The 19,285-nt window shown below is 47.7% G+C and overlaps 4 protein-coding genes across 4 annotated transcripts; all 4 read left to right on the top strand.

The window, feature by feature from the left end:
- Positions 1-1,625: 1,625 nt before the first annotated feature.
- GGS22DRAFT_16117 (kinesin-domain-containing protein) lies at positions 1,626-4,912 on the top strand. Its single transcript, XM_047961043.1, has 2 exons — positions 1,626-2,620; positions 2,674-4,912. The coding sequence occupies exons 1-2, from the start codon at positions 1,879-1,881 to the stop codon at positions 4,794-4,796; spliced, it is 2,865 nt and encodes a 954-aa protein (XP_047824458.1). The 5' UTR covers positions 1,626-1,878; the 3' UTR covers positions 4,797-4,912.
- A 3,802-nt stretch (positions 4,913-8,714) lies between these two features.
- Positions 8,715-10,901, top strand: GGS22DRAFT_16103 (uncharacterized protein). The gene has a single exon (XM_047961022.1). It carries the CDS (start codon positions 8,975-8,977, stop codon positions 10,805-10,807), a length of 1,833 nt encoding a protein of 610 aa, XP_047824457.1. The 5' UTR covers positions 8,715-8,974; the 3' UTR covers positions 10,808-10,901.
- Positions 10,902-14,854: 3,953 nt separating this feature from the next.
- On the top strand, positions 14,855-16,712 carry GGS22DRAFT_16086 (cytochrome P450). Its single transcript, XM_047960997.1, has 2 exons — positions 14,855-15,206; positions 15,269-16,712. The coding sequence occupies exons 1-2, from the start codon at positions 14,961-14,963 to the stop codon at positions 16,604-16,606; spliced, it is 1,584 nt and encodes a 527-aa protein (XP_047824456.1). The 5' UTR covers positions 14,855-14,960; the 3' UTR covers positions 16,607-16,712.
- A 616-nt stretch (positions 16,713-17,328) lies between these two features.
- Positions 17,329-18,855, top strand: GGS22DRAFT_16083 (uncharacterized protein). The gene has a single exon (XM_047960993.1). It carries the CDS (start codon positions 17,595-17,597, stop codon positions 18,714-18,716), a length of 1,122 nt encoding a protein of 373 aa, XP_047824455.1. The 5' UTR covers positions 17,329-17,594; the 3' UTR covers positions 18,717-18,855.
- The last annotated feature ends 430 nt before the right edge of the window (positions 18,856-19,285 follow it).

Here is a 19,285-nt window from a genome sequence, read left to right as displayed (position 1 = left end):
GGAAAAGAGGCAATGATAGGATCATCGCGATCGAGTCTCTTCTCGGTACGCGAAGTGACTTTCGACAAATTCATATTAACGAAAATAAGTCTTCTATCACGGCAGGGGGTCCCCCTTGTCGTGAAGAGCTTGCATATCCAATCCCTGGATCTGGACCATACAATTGTGCATGGTCTGTGATAGTGCGAGCCCCTACAGTGAGCTTGACCCTAATTTGGATGCAAGGTACTGTAATTGGCCAGGCACGTATCAGGGGATATTAAGGGAAATATATACTAGAAAGTACATTTGTTAATCCTCCCACGCGTCATTTGGTGTTGTCATAGGAGATGCCAATCTCCTTTTTGCATCGCTCGAGATATTTTTATAGTAGTAGTTGAGGTGTTGAGAAGATTCGATCGTGGATAAAGCTGAGAAGATGATAAGATGAGAAGAGCATTGAAGATCTAAAATACATATGTACATGTATAGGTAATCTACGATTGAATTTAAGGTTAGCAAATATTGGACAATTAGGGCAATGTCGATTGCTGTGTGCAAGGAATCAGCGACCTAGGTGAACTTTCTGGCCGCGCATTCTACCCCCTTGCCCCCTCCACTCTCCCACTCAAAAGCCTACCCCAACCCAAAGTACCTAAGCCCGGACCAACTTCAAGGTTGTTACTTCCCCTGCTTCCACTGCTTCCACCAGGGCAAGTAGTGTAGGCAAGTTACGTGCAAGCAAGCAAGCACTTTCCGCTACCTCTATCGCCCTTCTCTCCACCGGATCCACGAACTCCAGTTTCTTAACCTTCGCGCATGCTTCTTTTGAGAAGATTCATCGTTTGGTGCTTTGAGGTAGTTGCTTACCCGATCGCGACGCCCGCCATTCATTCATTGTAATATACGTACTTACCTAACCTCCTACCTCAGCAACCCCCCCTCCGTCCCCCGCCCCGACGATTTGTTTTTAAGATATCTACTTTGTATATTCGTTCGCTTTTTCACCGAAAATAGAAGTCGGTTACGCGGTGTCTCTAAAAAGTGTCTCGGCCCCATCCATCTTCGCAAGGACCTCAGCAAAAGAAAGTAGATCACGAACCGCCGAAAAAATAACCCAACCACCGACACAGTCTCATTTGTTCTTTGTATCCGTTGTTACTTTGCGAAACCAGGAATTACTGGATTTTTCTATTGTCGGTTTCCGGCAATACATTCTTAACAATCTTTCGATTACTTTGGAGATACCCCCCGTTCCAATCGTCCACCTTTGCGCGTTTGGACTTTGTATCAACATACAATACCCATCGGACGTACAAACAGATACGTACTTACTTACATATTAACCTACCTACATAGAGGTACTTGCGACTGAAGTAAGTGGTTCAATTAGCAATGTTTAGAATTGCAATCCCAGTTCAGGCAGACTTTAGCTGTTCGAATCCGTACCGTATTGACAGGTGCTCGAATAGATTAATCTGGAACCTTTTTGAAATCAACTTGGATTCTTGTTCACCCACGTGGAGTTTCACCAACACTCTACCCTATTAAGTCGTCCATATCGATATAATCGAGATAATCGCATCCTAGACCTGTGAGGGGTCGTAACTTTCGGCTACGTTTTGTCACACCAACCCGATACCCGCTACCCTATTCATCCCGACTGTGACTATCCTCGAATAAAGAGCCTCTGTTCTAGAAACTCCCATATACGGAAGTCTTTACTATGAAACGAAAAGAATGCCATTGATCTTATTGTCTTCTTAGATCTGGTTTGTCTGCGGTAAATCGGTTAGAACCGTATTGTAGGGAGTTGTAATTGGTAACATAAAAAATCATCACCACCAACCTACCTTTTCGTCCCGCCTACTTGTGTCAGGTCATAGACACACCTTTAATATGGCAACCACACTGCCACGACCGCGCCCATCGAATGGCCCGCCAACCGGTGCCCTACCGGCTCTACCCATCGCAAAGACCCGGAAAAGTACTGGCACCTTAGCGACTCATCATGGTACGCCTAAGAGTGGCCTCCGAGCACCTTCCGCGAACTATCCCGGCCCTCCTCCGTCTCCCGCGCCAACGACGGCCCTTCCAGTCCCAAGAAGCTCACATGGGATTAACAGCGCTGGAAAGACCATTAGGAAAACTGTGAGCATAAATTCGTTTCCTCAACCGCCGAGCCGCACAAGCCTCCCAAGCCCCTTATCTGGGGCTGTGACCCCATCGAGGAAATCACGGACACCTCAACCAACCTCTAAGATGGCCCATATGGGCAGTGGAGTACCAAGTTTATTAAATGGTAGCGGTGAGGGTAAGTCACTTCTCGGCGGAGCCGGCGCGAGGAATTCGGATGGACTTATTAGTATTTCGTCTCCTCCACAAAGCCGAAGTTCTTCTGCGCAAGATTCATATTCTACGTCGGCAACAACATATGACGATCTAGCTGATACATCGGGTACTTCAACCGTTGATAAGCGTTCCTCTAAAGGGATGGAGGGAAAGGGTAACGTCATCGTCAGTGTCAGGGTGAGGCCTGATGCAGGAAGTAGCAACGGCAGCCCAGAGGGTGAATGGATGGTAGATGGCCGCAGGTCTTTAGTAGCCTATCGCGGCCGCGAAGGGGGCGATTACTACTACGGTAAGCGTGCTTCGTGCATCTTTTACAATAGGGTTAACTAACTATTTGGATAGATAATGTCTTCACGACGCATGACGACAATAGTAGAGTCTACGACCACATTGCCAAGCGCCTAGTTCGTCGGGTTATGGAAGGGTACCATGGTACTGTATTCGCATATGGTATGACGGGCACCGGAAAGACATTTTCCATGCAAGGAACCGCGTCGTCTCCTGGTGTGATTCCTCTTGCTATAACGGACATTTTCTCATACATCCGAGAGACCCCTTCCAGAGAGTTCCTATTACGTGTTAGCTACCTGGAAATTTACAATGAGAAGATCCACGATCTTCTGAGCATGGCCTCCGGCAATGCCCCCGGAACAGGTGCGCAAGAGGAGATCAAGTTACGGGAGGACAGCAAGCGGGGTGTCTACGCCACTCCACTGAAAGAGGAGATCGTCCAAAGTCCCACCCAACTTTTACGAGTGATTGCCCGTGGTGATCAAGCCCGTAGGACCGCGAGCACGCAATTCAACGCTAGGAGCTCTCGCAGTCATGCTGTTGTGCAGATTGTGGTTGAAAGCAGAGAGCGTATACCTGGCGGAACGGGCGCCGACAATAAACGTCAAGCCTTGCCACCTGGTGGAGTTCGTGTCTCTACACTCAGCTTGATCGATTTAGCAGGTTCGGAAAAAGCTGCCGAGTCGAAGGAGCGCCGGACGGAAGGTTCCCATATCAACAAGAGTTTGCTTACTCTAGGAACCGTTATATCCAAGCTGTCGGAACACAAGGAAAAGGACGGGAAGGGAGCAGACAAGGACGGGAAGCACTTACCTTACCGAGACAGCAAGCTGACTCGACTCCTTCAAGGGGCTCTGTCTGGCAACTCGTTGGTAAGTATTTTGTGCACAATTCAGACCGGCGCTGCTGGTAGTACGGCCTCCGCCAACACACATGCAAATGAGACGATAAATACCCTTAAGTTTGCGTCGAGAGCAAAGAATAGCATTGTCAGTCATGCTAAACGAGCCGAAGAGGCTCTAGGCGCTGGAGGAGAAGGAGGAGCCAGGGTTCTCTTGGAACGTTACCGGATGGAGATTCTCGAGCTCAGAAACCAACTGGAGACTCAAGCCAAGTCCAATACCGCCAAGGCTGAGGAAGAAGAGAGGGACAAAGATGAGGAAGAGGAACGTGCTCGTGAAAAGGAACAAGAAGCAAGGCATGAGGAGCAAATACTGGAGATGCAGCTAGCACGTACGGCATTGAAGGAGCGAATCGATCATCTGAACCGACTAATCCTTAGCTCGAAATCGACAGGAGTCAATACTGGCGGGACGTATAGTGCGTTGGGAATTCACTCCAACTCCAGATTTTCTCAAACATCTATCCGGACATCCGTCACGACTTCTAACTGCAGTCGTTCTGTCCTGGAGAGAACCGCCTCCATGAATTCTTCCTCGTCTACTATTGGCCGAAGATCAATAGGACAGCGGCGGTCCAGTATAGGGGAACAAGCGTCGAATGAGGACGAGGACAGTCTGGGTGAATATGGCGATGGCACGGCGTCGATGCAAGCCCAGAATCAGGCTCTACAGGCAGATCTCGCCGATAAGAACCGATATATCGCCACGCTCGAGAAGCGGCTCCTGCAAGCTCGTCGTGCTAGCTCCTCGCGAACTTCGGTCGGCCTCTCAGCCCCGAACAAGGGCATTATGGTTGGCGAAGATCACAGCGTTTCCACCCTTATGAAGGAGAAGGATGCTGAGATTGCAGAGTTGAGAGCAAGACTTGATGACAAGGACCGGATGTTAGCCGCTCTGCGGAGTGCGGCTCGTTCGAGAGATGTTGCTGAGGGTATTGATTTTTCGAGGAGCGACCATTCTAGGAACGATACTCGCTCATCACTTTTGTATGAACAAGCAGCAAGCCCGCCGCCCCAAGGAGCTCTCCCCGATCCACCGGTATCCAAGGGTCACTCGCCGATGAAGAAGCGAACCAGAAGCGTCGATGAGATGAGTCGCATTCTAGACGAGATGATTCAGGACCGGGTCGAAGCAGGCGATATCGTCAGGGGCTCTCGGGGCAGCGTTCGGGTAGCTAACGACCGCAAACGCGAGACGTTAGCTGAAGCGAACAACGGGGACCTCGAACCCTTGCACGGAAACGAGTCGAAGCAAGTCGTGCTGGAGGCGTAGATATCCCCATGTGCGATTCAGGAGGCAGCATCCATCATCTTTGCGAATTAACGAGGCGTTCCGGTTAGGCGCTGCTTCTTCCGTTTGTTTTATACCCGATCCAATTCATCTGTTTGCTACGGCGAGGGGCCTGTGGAACGTGAATGTCCTGACGAAGGAAAGGAAGTTGACGGATCATTTTTACCGTTTCCGAGCCGGCGGACAATGTTTTTTTATTATTAACATGTATTAAATGAGGGCGATGGGATTGTTTTATTTCCTAATGGCAGTCGATAGGAACGTGAATAGGTGGCAGAGCAACCTTGTTTTAGCCCCTAGGGGGGTTTCTTCTCTGTATATTATTGAAACCTATGCCAGGCCCAGGCTCATAAAAAAAGGAGGCGTAAATATGATCTAATTGCCACGGGATTTTTCTATGCATGATTTGTTGAATCTGTGAAACCACACAGGACCTTTAGGGACCTTCATGACAAGCTGAAGAATACGAAGCTGACATACGGTACCCGGGATAGTATCCCCAGCTTTTATTTTTCAGGTGTAGATACAATAGGTGATCACATCCTACCTATATACAGGGAGATTCTTAGATTCTTGAAGAACAGCGAAGTGGCTAGCCTTCCGTCAAGCGCCGGAGCAAGTGTTCGCTCGGAGTTCGGACGGCTGCATTGTTTAGCGGCCGATTCCATCTCGTTAGGGAAATTTTGGTGGCACATCGCCATGTTATTTAACATCTGCAAACGATAAGATGGCATTTCCCTCAACAATGTTATGTATGTTTTACGTGCTAGGCTTGCTTCCCGCTCCAGATTCGGACGTGATGATTCAAAAGACGGTAGATCCCTTCGGGATCCTGCACGTGCCTATTTAAGCGATCGAACACGAGGAACCTTTGCAAGTGCGTGGGCGGTACCTGTGGGTTAGGTGATGGGATGTTGGCCCGCGGTCCTTCAAAGTCAATACGTCGTGCGGTTAAGTTGAAACTGGATTCAATATGGGAATTCTCCCAACGTGGCATTGGATTCTATGAACTAATGAAGTTTCACAAACAACTCAACCAGGCTCAGCTCCGTCGTAGTAAGGCGACCGTCCGAAAGGGATTAGGCATGCAATAATTATACATACTTAGACATGTGCGGGCTTTATGATGCTATTTTTAAAAATACAGGCTTCTCCGTAATCTTATGATTACCCGGCGGAGTTGGGAAGGTCTAGATGGCTCTTTCACGGATGGCGTCCGGAAGGACACTTTGCTCCGCGAAAGGAGGAAAAACAGCTAGCAGCGATTAATACGATACCGGAGAGAGGATGTGGTCCCCAGAGATCTCTCTCCCAGAGCTAAATACTCGTGGCTTTTGACTTAATGTGGTACGGCAGAATGTGGTGAGGACGTAACCAGGTTAAAAAGGATTGGTGGGAACACAGAATTGTCGTTTCGTCGATGCTGCACTGCATTCCTGCAACTACAACGTGCTCGTTTATGAGGACCACTCGGTGAATACAGGAACTAATGTAGGTAGTCAGTCAGCCAGTTTGGAACCAACTTATGCCTCTCCACCGGTGCCTTCGCGGTCACCTCTCGTCCGCTGGTCCCAATGCTGCGTCTAACTGGTGTTCGCACGGCAGACGGGCAGACCAATAGGAGTTCATGGCGGGGTCTGACGCCACTCAGACCTAGCGGATCCAGCTACCAAGAGGCGGGTTGCGAATTTGCCTATTAGCTTTCAATTGACAGACATTCGCGGCAGAGTGTCTGACAAGATCGTCGGTGGCCGGTCAGAAAACGAACAAATCAAGAACTTAACCCAGTATCAACGTAAGATCTTGCGACGATGAACTGCCACACCAGCCAGAGGACCAGCCGTCTGCCAGCCAATGCCAACTTCGCCGCTGTCATCCACGACATCCATGAAGTTTGGAGAAGGGACCCCGAGGTATCCGACGATCCGAAGTTTAGGAAAGCCAACGGGAATCAAGTCCGTGTCTTGTACGTCTTATGTAAACATGGAATTCATGGAATTGTGCAGAGCATTTTCTAAAGTCAGTCAAGTGAGCTTGTGATGAAAAGAGAGGAATTCAAGGGACCAACAGGGGACCTGGGGACATACAAGGGGAGCGAGAAGCGATCCACTTAGAATTAGCCCTGGCGGTACTTGGAATGGTACCTAAACAGTCGTCATGCCCCCAAATTCCGAATCAATACACCAATGAGGTAGAATCCACCCTGTAGCGACATTTAGCGCTGTTTCAAAACGATCAGGGGTTTCAAATGGCGATCATCTCTGGTCGAAGCCGACCAATCATCTAACACGATGTTTTTACGCCGTCAAACTCGATGGCACCGTGTCACCCGAGGATTGGGGTACACATGCCTATGTTAGTACTAGACATGGGGAATGATGAAAAAAATATAATGCATGAAAAAATAATGTCGGCGAACCTAAATTGCTAACGAAATTGCAATTGGCTCTTTTTAAATAATTGGAGTAGTTTGGGGCTAGCTTTTTATTGCTTAAGAGCTTAAGAGGGTACATCTTGCTACCTACTATTATCATAAAGCTTAACATCCCAAGGCGGAACGACATCATCCAACTGCAACCGCGTATTAATTATTTGAATAATATAATGATATTCATGGATAAGGAAAGTACACACGTAGTATGGAAATATGGGAGCAGGTGCCGGCCATGTCCTGTCCTCTAGGCAACATACATGTAAGCTTTTGCCGTTTGTACTTTCTTCCAACATTGAATCATGACAGATTAAAAATAGGTAAACAGGTAGGTACTTGTACGTACCACATTTTATCCCATCAATCCGTTTAGGTTGTTTGTTGCTGTTGGAGAAAAACCGTTGGGTTGGTTTGTTTTCTATTAAACGGCAGAGCGGTTAGGCAATTCTAACACTCTAGTACTATTTCAAAATTCCATCTGCTGCTTCAGATACATTATCAAGCACTATCAGAGTTCCCTATACCCCTTGTAAATCCATAACAGGGCCGATGGAGATCAGGAACTCCTAAGATTACGGTTGGTCGATCTTCCTGGAAGGAAAAAATGGGAAATCTGAGTCTTTGCATCTTTCGTCTGTGTGGTCTGACATCATCCCGCTATCCTGCGTAACCCACGATGTTGTCATCTCTTTTCTTTTTTACCATTCCGTTCCCACACACTTATCCTCTTTCCATTAAGTGGCTCGGCACATCTTCCTTTGCATTGAAAGGATTTAGAGAAGACCGAAGGTATTATTTATTTCCACTGGCTCTTTTTATTCAATAATAGTACTGTCAAGTACATACTACTTCCTGTTTTATTTTAATTGCTTTTTCTGTTCGATCGACGAAATATTTCCCGTCTATCTCTCCCCCGGCCTGGTTGCCTCAGCCCTGTAAGCTACCTAGTCTGCTAGTATCGTGGGCTGCGTGGGCTTTCTCCTCTCATTTTATGCCAAGAGTATTTGGCTATTCATATGCACGTCGACCACATCGTATTCCTCGGCTCCATTGGACCACATACCTGTGATCGTCGTCTCACCACCAAAAAGCATTGGGCGGTCAAATATATTGGGTCCTTCTCGACCCCCGTTTCCCCCATTTCCTGGGAAATATTGTACATACCTAGCATACTAAGCACCGGTGGACGGCTGGTCTCTGCGATCTAGTGCCGAGAAGGGAAAGAAAAAAACTAGTAGAAGATCGTCGCTCACCTGCGCCTGAGCGATCACCTACTTTTTCCGGACACGATCTCCTCCAAGTGTCGAAGACATAAGGCATACAAGTACCGCGTCGCACGAAGGCTCGGCCACCACCCGGAGTTTCCTCACTTTCTGCCACTCGAGGTTCACCATCTTCGGTAGTTAGGTGGTAACTTGTTCTTCGATACACCACAGATGTAGATGAGAAACTACACAAGCTGTATGCCCTGATGCCTGGCTCTAATAGGTAATCGCCGTCTTCGTTGTCTTTGAATCATCTGTCATTCCTTTGCACACTTGAATACAAACTTCTCTTTCTGCCACTGCCGCAGCCTCTTTCAGCTGGGCTTTCTGTCACTCCTTATACAAGCCTACGGGCTGATCTTACCGTATAACGTCGAATCCCGATATCCCGTCCCGTCTCCGTGGATACATACTACAGTAGTGAGGTCGCTTTCGACGTCACTACGTACATACATACTTCAGCTATGCCGCCGACTTTGGACTTATCCCAAAGCACCCACGCCAAGATGATCGTCTCGCCACCTCGAATCAATTTGCGCAGAGCCGCGTCCTATCAGCATGAAAAGGCACCTCTATCCGCAACCTCGTCACGATTTAACTTTAACCACCTAATGTTTTCGCCTCCGCCCTCTCCCGGACTGCCAGCCTTGGTACCCCGGCCACGGAAGTTATCTAACGGACCGAGGCCGAGTCGAGTTGTCCGAGTTCTTGCATGGGTTCTCGGACTGGCGCTTGTTACGTTTGTCATTAGGGCCGTCGTGAAGAAGGAGGTACGAGTGCCGGTTGTTTCATGGGCCTTGGACCGTGAAGAATATGAGATGGTTGGACAATACGACTTACCCGACTTTCCTACGCCTATTGCCGTGACGGACCGGAGCGGCAGGTCGAAGTGGACAGTCTCTATTCCGCCTACGTATTCTTTCCCTCTAACTGTCAAGGAGTATTCCGATATCTGTGTTAAGTGCCAAGAGGTCGCTGCTCATGTCAGAGAGTTGCATGGGCATACGAATCAACAGGCTCAGACGGATTACTATTACGAGGACCCTTACTTCATTGATGTCAGGGATGCTGAGAAACGTGGACTACTACCGGGCGTAGAGGGGAAGGCGTGGAAAGTAACCGCTCAGGCTCAAGACGGTCACTTGGTGGGGGATAGGGCAGACGGATTAGTCGACAGGGGCATTTGCAAAACGTCCTTGACATATGTCCTCGAGTCAGCCGATGCTGGATTAGGTCCCACGTTGATGATGATGTGGATGGCATATGGTCTGGCCCAGAAAGAAAAGCGGTCCTTCTTCATTGACGACTCGCGATGGGTATATGGCGAGTATACGGCCATCTTCAAACCGCCCCCAATGCCCGACTGCAACCCACCACCACGTCACGAGATGGTTCCATGCCCCCACAGCGCACGACATTTGGTTGTTTCGTCTGCGACCGCGTCTGAGACGTTCGGCAAGAACTTCAACGACGAGTACGAGAATCTTCGTCGCAGTAATGTTGATCGAGAAAGACCGATATACGATCTCGCCCGAGTTGGTTACGATGCCCTGTTCCGTCTTAATGACGAAGATCAGCCCTATGTGGCGCATCGCGTCAAGGAGCTAAGAGCGAGGGCCAAGGCAACAGAAGGTGCCTATCACGATGGTATGATCATCGGGGTCCACATTCGACATGGCGATCTACACCCGTACGAATACCAGTACAATGGGGCATATATACCCCTCAATATATATGCGCAAAGATCTAAGGAGATTATTGAGGAATACCACAACTTCAGTACACCTCTCGGAGGTGAGGATCTAGTCGCAAAACAACACTCATTTTCTATAGTCGCATCAGACGATCCTGATGTTTACGAAACAGAAGAATTTTCAAGTTCGCTTCGAGCTCAGGAGCAAATCAAGCTTGCTAGTAAGCAACATATCCAGAATGCGAATCAGGATAAGTCGGTGATGCACAAATTCGTCGACGAAACCTTTGGCTGGGAGGGTGGATTCTTCGCGAGCATGTTCTGGAACCTAGGTCGGTCGACGATAAATAATGCCAACGCGGGAGACGGTGTACAACCAACGTTACGACCGTCGGCGGAGACCATGCGGCTTAGAGGGCTAATTGGGCGGGCATACGCGATGGACCTAGCTGTCCTTGGTCAAGCTAGCGACACCGTCATTTGTACTATGAGTGCGATGGGGTGTCGGTTGATAGCTGTGATCATGGGCTGGGAGAAGGCAATGGAGGATGGGAAATGGGTCAATATCGATGGTGATTTCCAGTGGACGGCGTTGTCATTATAAGCACCCTTGCATGGCGTTATTCGGAGTTTGTTTGCGTAAGAGCTAAAAAGGCCGGCACCAGAAAAATTAAGATATCCTGCATATAGCATATCCATTCGGCATTCGGCGTTGGGTTGATGTAGAAAATGTGCTTTGTTGATTGATGGAAATACGACATCTCAACGAAGCATACGGAGGGAGATTGTTGTATGAGAGCACCAAAGAATCAGAGCATATATGCCAACCGCGAGGTTAGGACAATGGGGGAGGGGGATAGTCCCGTACAAGCCTCAAAGGCTGCAAGTGATATTTCATTTTACAACACAAAATACTGATATGGGCTGGTGTGACATGTGATAATATGTGAAATTTAGCACGATGAAAAATAGCCATGGTATTTGCAAATTTTCTATTGACTAGCGCAATATTTCCAGATATTGGTATGCTATGGTACGGTACGGTACTTTGGTCGATATGATGGATATTATCTCGAATGGCAGAAAGTTGTGTCACCCAGGCGATGTACGTTCGTCACAGCGATCAATTGTAAGTGGCACGAAAATGCACGAGAGTAGCTTCTTCCTCACATCGCGCGACAAGCACACGACAGCAACGAAAAAACACGAAAAAAACAACCTGTCAGACGTCCACCATCGCCCACCCCGGCCGCGCGCCCGAAGGCAAGACCGCGGCGAATCGGGGTTGAGATCATCACCACTCTCTATACAGCATCTGTTGCCAGAAGTACCGCCACCCTTGCGGGCAGATCGAGAGTAAGGAGCAAAGCGACCAGAGGTCAAAGTGCTCCCGTAAAAAGATTTTCACTCTAGAGCGATGGGGATATGGTTCATCAACCAGGGTGGGATCTGTGGCTCCTGTAGGGAACACAGAGTGGGACGAATACTATAGAAATGATTCTCTGAAGTACTGTTGCGCGGGGGGTGGTTAGTATTGGTCTACTGGTTCATTGATTGATTGATTGATTTGTATTGTGATGATTTAGGTAGGATAGGTGTAGGTATGGGTATTTCGAGGCTTGGGACCATGTAGGGGAGGGGGGAGAACTCACTTGTCGACATGAAGAAGAAAGAAAGAAAATCGTAAAAGGGACGCGGGGAGCTGAGTATATATAGACTTTCCTGCCACGGCAGAATCGCGGGCGGTCTGGCTAGTTTCGATGGACGGCAGCTGCTAGGCACAGTGAGAAGTGAAGCTTGACAGACCGGCAGGACCGTGACGCTAAGAGATAGAGTTTGCCTAGTGCAAACTTTTTCGTTACGGGCCATTGACCACTTCCTATCCTGCTTCTATCATTAAGAAATGCACTGGCGACACTTTCATACTGTAGTATGGGTAGGCAGGTCCGCTAAACTTACAGTGTTTAAAGAGCAGCAAGGCATCATGAAGATTGTAATAATCCAAGCTACTATGTATACTGTATTCATGAATGGTTACACGGCTACACATATACGAATAATCTTTGGATGAAGTTTCTCTAGGCACGGTGTTAAATTAGAAAACCCTTTCAAGAGACGTTGACTTGATACCTAGTTCACATAATAGACCTACAGTCGTATGGAAAGGCTTCAGGTAAAATGTCACCCATTATGAAGCCTTCAAGTAATGGCCCTACTGGGCACCTACCTACCTAGCTAAAGTTACACTAAGGGGGGACGGGATCTTCTTGCCTACCAACTACAGTCGGTTCACTACAGATATACGCATTTACCATTCAAAGGCAAGGTAAGCTCTTTCTTGCATTGACAATGACAATAGTAAGTATTCATATCTTGATTTTCTAGCATCTCATGTAACGAAATTATCATCATAGTGCCCTCGGGATTTGAGCCTACCTTAGTAAGGATATCTTCCCGTTGTCATCACCGACACTCTCCATAGCTAGCTTGCATAACTTACTCTTAGACCGCCAGCCTAGCAGATTGCAGAGAGCCCGATTATCCTAGTGAGCCGCGAATGCTCTTGCGGAGGACTTCGATACCCCGTATTCCTAGAACCTTGATACAGTTTGATTCAGCGTTCCTGTAAGCGAGGAGCTCAAGAAAGCAATATCTTATGCTGGCAAGATACTTCTTATCGCCAACACGCATAACCGGCATGTCACTTTCTGCACCGAGGTACATGTCATGACGATTAATAGTCCAAGTTTCCAAGGTCATAGAGTCTTGAAACCATTCACAATAACTCTGCGCCTCAATGCTGGCTTAGGTCGTGAGTGTGACGCAAATTAGATAAGCCCGAACCCGAATACGAGATGTTATAGACGGCCATCGACCACCCGAATATTGACAAGATGGTTTAGGGGGCTTGCATACGTCAATCTTTTTGATAACCAATGATGATTATCTCTAGTCTATCATTCTGCAACGGGTTCCTTTGCCGGTTCGGGGGGGAAGAAGTGGTTCTTGACATTTGTTAGTAACAGCTACTTGAGTGTTGATAAGCAAGAGACTTCGGAGTTAAGGTACTTAGTAGACAGAATATTATGTAATTAATTAATGCTGGCAAAAATAATTCAATCACTCACTGACGATGGCGAAAAGAATGATATTCAAAGAGTAAGGAGGATACCTCCTAGCTCCTAATGAACCTGAAGTAGGTAGACGCAATATTCTAATTGGAATAAATGATTAAGTAATGATAAAAGAATGACAATTATTTGTCTTATTGATATCACTGGATGGTTTAACTATTAAACATAAAGTTTTAAAGACTACTCAGCTGATAGTATTGAATAAGAGTGTGTTAAAGCAGTAACTTTAACGACACGACACTTTTTCCGTAACGACACGACACCTTCCTAATTGAGCTTAGTTCAGCCACACACACCTCATTACTTAAGTTGGCATAATGACTTCGAAACATTAGCAATTCAGCCAATAAGCGTGCGCACTGCGATACTAACTTTTAAAATTTATTATTAATTTCCTAAAAAATAATAAAAATCAACTTAAGACATTGATGCATAGCGCGCGATCAGGCGGATTGATTGATATAAGTTCTATTTTCATGCATGATATAATCGATTAGCTACTTGGAAAGCTGTAGGGGGATGAGTAAGCAACTGTGTTGACTCCGATGGGTATCACGTGACTTAATCGAAACGATCACCTGTCCACTTTAAACCCTGATACAAGTATCAAAAGCTAATGCACCTAATTGAAAGCTATATCATTAGATTCGCTGAAAAGAGACCTATAAAATAATATCAGTTTCTTTACGATTTATACTGATTCTCAATTGTTATTCAGATTTAAGTAGAGTATTATGTAATCAGTGCGGGGCATTCGAGTATTACATAATAAGCCCGGCGGCGGCTGTAAGCTTACATAATCATACTTTAAAAGTCATAAGGACCAATAACTTATCATGAAAAAGCGGGTCCTAATTATTAAGCCAATTAAATAAAATGGTTTAAACTAAAATTAGCAATTCGATGTTTTTACTTTTTTGGTGCAATTGAAGTTGTGGCGAAGTAATGTTGTGTGGCTGCACTAAGCCGAATTAGGAAGGTGTCGTGTCGTTACGGAAAAAGTGTCGTGTCGTTAAAGTTACTGTGTTAAAGAGTCTTGCCAAGCCATATCGAGTCAAATGTAATTCTACATCGTATCATTGTCATGCCTTAACAGACTGATCGTACTGGATACCTGATGTGCGGAATTGCCAGCTAGCAAGTCTAGACATATCCATATCGGGCGCAATTTCACAGATTGACGTAGTTGAAATGTTTCGGTAGCGGTGTAAAGCCTATGAGATGTTCTGGTTTCGTAATTGGCTAAGGAACAGTCGATTGGAAAATTCCATGCGCGGCATTCGACTTTCTGGAAATAAAGTATGGACTTACGAAGTAAATATTTGAAAGGAAACGCGTGGAAATCCGAATACGAGGTACCTTTGTACATTCTTTAGCGTGGTTCCTGGATGCCCAGGTGGGGAACATGGTCCGATGTTGAACCCCAGAACCCCCTATCGATTGGCCAATCTCTTGCCATCTTTTACCAAAAAGGGTTTCGACTTGACCCTCAATTTTTTGTATTTATTAAACTATCTCCTAAGACTTCCCTATCCCAATTTCGTCCTCGCATTCTAAAGTCTTCAAGAATCTTGATAGCTACATGTGCAGTTAACAACCGCTCAGTAGCGATTGCTTTTCGAAATGGGGCTTTTAGAGGAAATTCAGGGACCTGTTTCCCAATACATGTCACAGCTTTCTACACCGTCGCAAGTCGCTGTTATCGCTGCTGGCGCTTTATTCTTGACCGTATTTTTCAATGTCCTACAACAAGTCCTCTTCAAGAACGCAAATGAGCCCCCCGTCGTCTTTCACTGGTTTCCCGTGATAGGGAGTACCATCACCTATGGAATGGACCCTCCTCGATTCTTTAAGGAGAACCGAAAAAAGGTACAGTGCCCCTTATTCCCACCCCCTGAAATTAGGTCGCGTACTAACAAGAGACGCGACAGCATGGCGATATCTTCACTTTCATCCTCCTTGGAAAGAAGACCACCGTATATCTTGGTACCACCGGCAACGACTTCGTCCTTAACGGCAAGATTAAGGATGTATGCGCCGAAGATATCTACACCGTCTTGACTACCCCTGTCTTCGGAAGGGACGTCGTTTACGACTGCCCCAACTCCAAGCTGATGGAACAGAAGAAGTTCATGAAAGTCGCCCTCACCACCGCTGCCTTCCAATCCTACGTGCCCATTATTGCCGATGAGGTCTCTAGCTACCTCAAGAGATGCCCCGATTTCAAGGGCAAGTCCGGAGTCGTGAACATTCCCAAGAACATGGCCGAGATCACCATCTTCACTGCCTCTCACTCTCTCCAAGGAAAGGAGGTCCGAAGCAAGTTCGACGAGTCCCTGGCTGCCTTATACCACGATTTGGATATGGGTTTTACTCCGATTAACTTCATGCTTCACTGGGCCCCGTTGCCTTGGAACAAGAGACGCGACCACGCCCAGCAGACTATCTCTAAGATCTACATGGATATCATCAAGGAACGTCGTGCTGCTGGCAAGAGTGATGCGCAAGATATGATGTGGCATTTGATGAACTCGACTTACAAGAACGGTATCATGGTCCCCGATCACGAAATCGCACACATGTTGATTGCATTACTGATGGCCGGCCAACACTCTTCCTCTTCGACAAGCTCATGGATGATGCTACGTCTTGCTTCGCGTCCGGATATCATGGAGGCTTTGTACCGCGAGCAAGTCGAGGCTCTTGGCGCTGACCTACCTGCACTGAAATACGAGGATCTCGCGAAGCTTCCGTTGAACCAGGCCATCGTCAAGGAGACGCTTAGACTTCACGCTCCCATCCACTCTATTATGCGAGCTGTCAAGTCTCCTATGCAAGTTCCTGGAACGAAATATGTCATCCCTACTAGCCACACTCTCCTCTCTGCCTCCGGCGTGTCCTCAACAGATCCCCAGTACTTCCCCGAGCCGGATAAATGGGAGCCTACGCGATGGGACAAGAACTCTCCTATTGCCCCGACTGTCGTACGCAACGTGGTAGAGGAAGAGGAGAAGATAGATTACGGATATGGATTGGTCAGCAAGGGCGGAAACTCACCTTACCTACCATTCGGCGCCGGAAGGCATCGATGCATCGGCGAGCAGTTCGCCAATGTTCAATTACAGACTATCACAGCTATGATCGTTCGCGCATTCAAATTCAGGAATGTCGACGGAAGCAACGACGTCATTGGAACAGATTACGCCTCTATGTTCTCGCGGCCTCTTGAGCCAGCCAACATCCACTGGGAAAAGCGAGACTGGGAATGATTTTGGATGATGAAGCGGAGGCGCACTTACTAAATACCATACCTAGAGATCTGTACATACACATGCCACTTATTAGATGACGAGCACGGTCCGATGCGAAAAAGAGCTTTGGACCGGATATGATATGAAAGAAGAAAGCATATAGCTAGAGTACCCTAATATTAATAAGACAACTAAACAAACAAACATAACTGGGGAAGAAAGTCCCCCTATCATACCATAGCTGTGTAATTGCTACTCACCCCGCATGTGACTGCGCTGCTGCACGAGTGTATGAATCTGTACGGATTGGCCTCCCTTTCCATGTTATTACTACGCAGATACGACTCAGCTTCGCACAGTAAAGGGGGTTGAGTGGTCGAGTTCGAATGCTTCCCCGGCTGGGAACCCTGCCGGCAATCGCTCATGGAACCCAACGTTTTTTCTGATTTTTCCCTTTTTGCGCATCCCCACATATTGGATGACGCAGGTCACCGGGGCGCTACACATCACGATTCGACTTCGGCATTTTGAGGTCGGATATATAGTGTCGCAGTAGGGTCGATGATCTACATATTCGATAACTCATACGAGCTTTTGCCTAAGGAATCGACGCGACGCTATGTAATGATCATTTAGCAATCTATTTTTTTGGTTTTAATTTGGGCTCGTGCTACCACATGGATGGTTTATCTTTTGGTGTTTAATGAGGCTTGGTCCCATCGGTTTGGATCGGAGCGGATTGATTTTCTGAAGGTCCTGGGAAACCCCTTGAAACGGTTTAAGTCCAGCAGATTTGCGCCTACCTTAACTACCTAATTTTCTGCTTGCGTCGAAATTCCGAGACACGCAACGCTCGTAGACAAACATTCAGATTCTCAACTTTTTTATAGTTAAAAAAGCCGGGATTTTATTTGTTAACTTATTACCCAATTTAATGAAATCATTTTGGGGGATAAGATTGAAGGAAGAAGAATAAAATTGGTTTGGAGATTTACGACAAATCACGATGTCGTCGAACACGCTAGGCCCCTTGGTCCGCCTACGGGGCCTGCGAACAGAGCAGCTCCCCGCAGCGTCCGCGTCGCCGGATGAGCTTGCGCCACTGCTCCTCGCCATCCTGCAAGAAGCAATACCCTTTGCCGACTCTGCGGCGCCCAAAGCTTCTTCGGATGCCAAGCCTGATCCTAAGATCTGGAAGCTGAAGGGGACGCACGTGCACCCGGACTCCAAGGCCAGGGTCGAGGTTCTCGAGCGCGTGGTCCCGGCGAGTGAGCTGGAGAAGGTAGAGAGTAGGAGCGCGACGAGTGAGGGAGGCGAGGGGAAAGGTGGGAAGGAAGGCAAGCTCAGGGGCGAAACTTGGTGTTGTCGCCGGAGCGCACACAATGACGCAGCGGAGCGCGGGACTGCTAGCTGGGAAGAGTTCACGCGCGCATTCCGCGAGGAGCATGCGCAGTCCGAGAAGGCGTTTACGCCGGCATGTCTTGCAGCGCACGAGGCGCAGAGTTGGGACTGCGCGGGTGTCGAGGTCGAAGAGGGGGGCGTCAGATGGGGCCGGTTTAAATTGGTCATTGAAGAGATGCGACATCGGATCGGGAAGCCGGTGCTGAAGGATCGCACGTTTCCAGTTCTGCAGATGACAGCGGCGGCACTGGGCGAGGCGGACAGGGAGTTCGTGGTCGTCAGCATCCCGGTGCCGGATTTTGGGGAGAAGTCTGACAAGAGCATGTTGGCGAAGGAGAAGGGCGCGCAGGTCGCGTACTACGTTAGTGTGGAACGGATACGGATGATTGGGGACGAGGGACAGAAGAAGATCGAATGGTTAATGGCGACGGCGAGCGATGCTGCGGGTGTGCTACCCGCTTGGGTGCAGAATCTAGCGGCGCCGGGAGTTATTTGGAAAGACGTTCCCTTGTTTTTGGGATGGATCGTGAGAGACAGAGTGAAGAGGGCGAAGACGATGGACGTGGTGCCTAACGGTGGGGGGAAGAAGGAAGATAATATCAAGAGCATGGATACGGATGGTGATAGGGGCACAATACCGCGGGTTTCATCCGGGTTAGATGTTGGTAGTTTACCAACAGTCTCCGAGGAAACGTCGAACGACCCCGAACTACAAGCCCCCAGGTAATTTAATACAGGCTATTCAGGCGGCGAAGTTGTCCGGAAACTCTTGATTCTATTTGGGGGGGATTAATGGTATGGCCAGGAATATCCTAATATGACTCAGGTTGTGGTTTCGCCGGTCGAGGAGTAAACGTGTTATAGAGGTATGACAATCCAAGTGGTATGGATGGTGAGGATATCCAATCAGGCGTCTAATTAGGAGGTTTCATCAGCCTGGGCTGTACATAGAGAAATCCCATATTATCTTGTAAATCTTCATGCTGGCCATTTGTCGTATGTACTTTATCTTCCATCATTTCCTAATGATGGGTCAATTTGAACTAGAAGCCCAAGTCTAGGGGAACGTAGAGAAAGATGTATAGCACTAGAATAATTAATTGTCGCCTTGATCAAAGAAATGAAGATATTATGAATGTGTTGATTACGGATGTCCGTCGCAAGTAACGAAAAGGTGAAGGAATAACCTTGATAATATGAGGAAAGGTACCAAAGTACATAGACATCCCACTATCGATTATCGATAAGCGATAATAGCGGCACGTAAAGAACCGGCGGGTGGTGGGTGGTGCTTAC

The sequence above is a fragment of the Annulohypoxylon maeteangense genome (assembly GCF_022496945.1).
Source record: "Annulohypoxylon maeteangense strain CBS 123835 unplaced genomic scaffold GGS22scaffold_1, whole genome shotgun sequence".
NCBI classification, from domain to species: Eukaryota; Fungi; Ascomycota; class Sordariomycetes; order Xylariales; family Hypoxylaceae; genus Annulohypoxylon; species Annulohypoxylon maeteangense.
The sequence above is the reverse complement of the archived record's forward strand: the minus strand, read 5'-3'. Positions and strand labels throughout refer to the sequence as shown.

Excerpts from the sequence above, each read along its gene's own strand:
- GGS22DRAFT_16117 (XM_047961043.1), top strand. The coding sequence starts at position 1,879 with ATGGCAACCACACTGCCACGACCGCGCCCATCGAATGGCCCGCCAACC. Across the intron at positions 2,621-2,673 it reads AGGGGGCGATTACTACTACG|ATAATGTCTTCACGACGCAT; the intron begins GTAAGCGTGCTT and ends CTATTTGGATAG.
- GGS22DRAFT_16103 (XM_047961022.1), top strand. The coding sequence starts at position 8,975 with ATGCCGCCGACTTTGGACTTATCCCAAAGCACCCACGCCAAGATGATC.
- GGS22DRAFT_16086 (XM_047960997.1), top strand. The coding sequence starts at position 14,961 with ATGGGGCTTTTAGAGGAAATTCAGGGACCTGTTTCCCAATACATGTCA. Across the intron at positions 15,207-15,268 it reads TTAAGGAGAACCGAAAAAAG|CATGGCGATATCTTCACTTT; the intron begins GTACAGTGCCCC and ends GAGACGCGACAG.
- GGS22DRAFT_16083 (XM_047960993.1), top strand. The coding sequence starts at position 17,595 with ATGTCGTCGAACACGCTAGGCCCCTTGGTCCGCCTACGGGGCCTGCGA.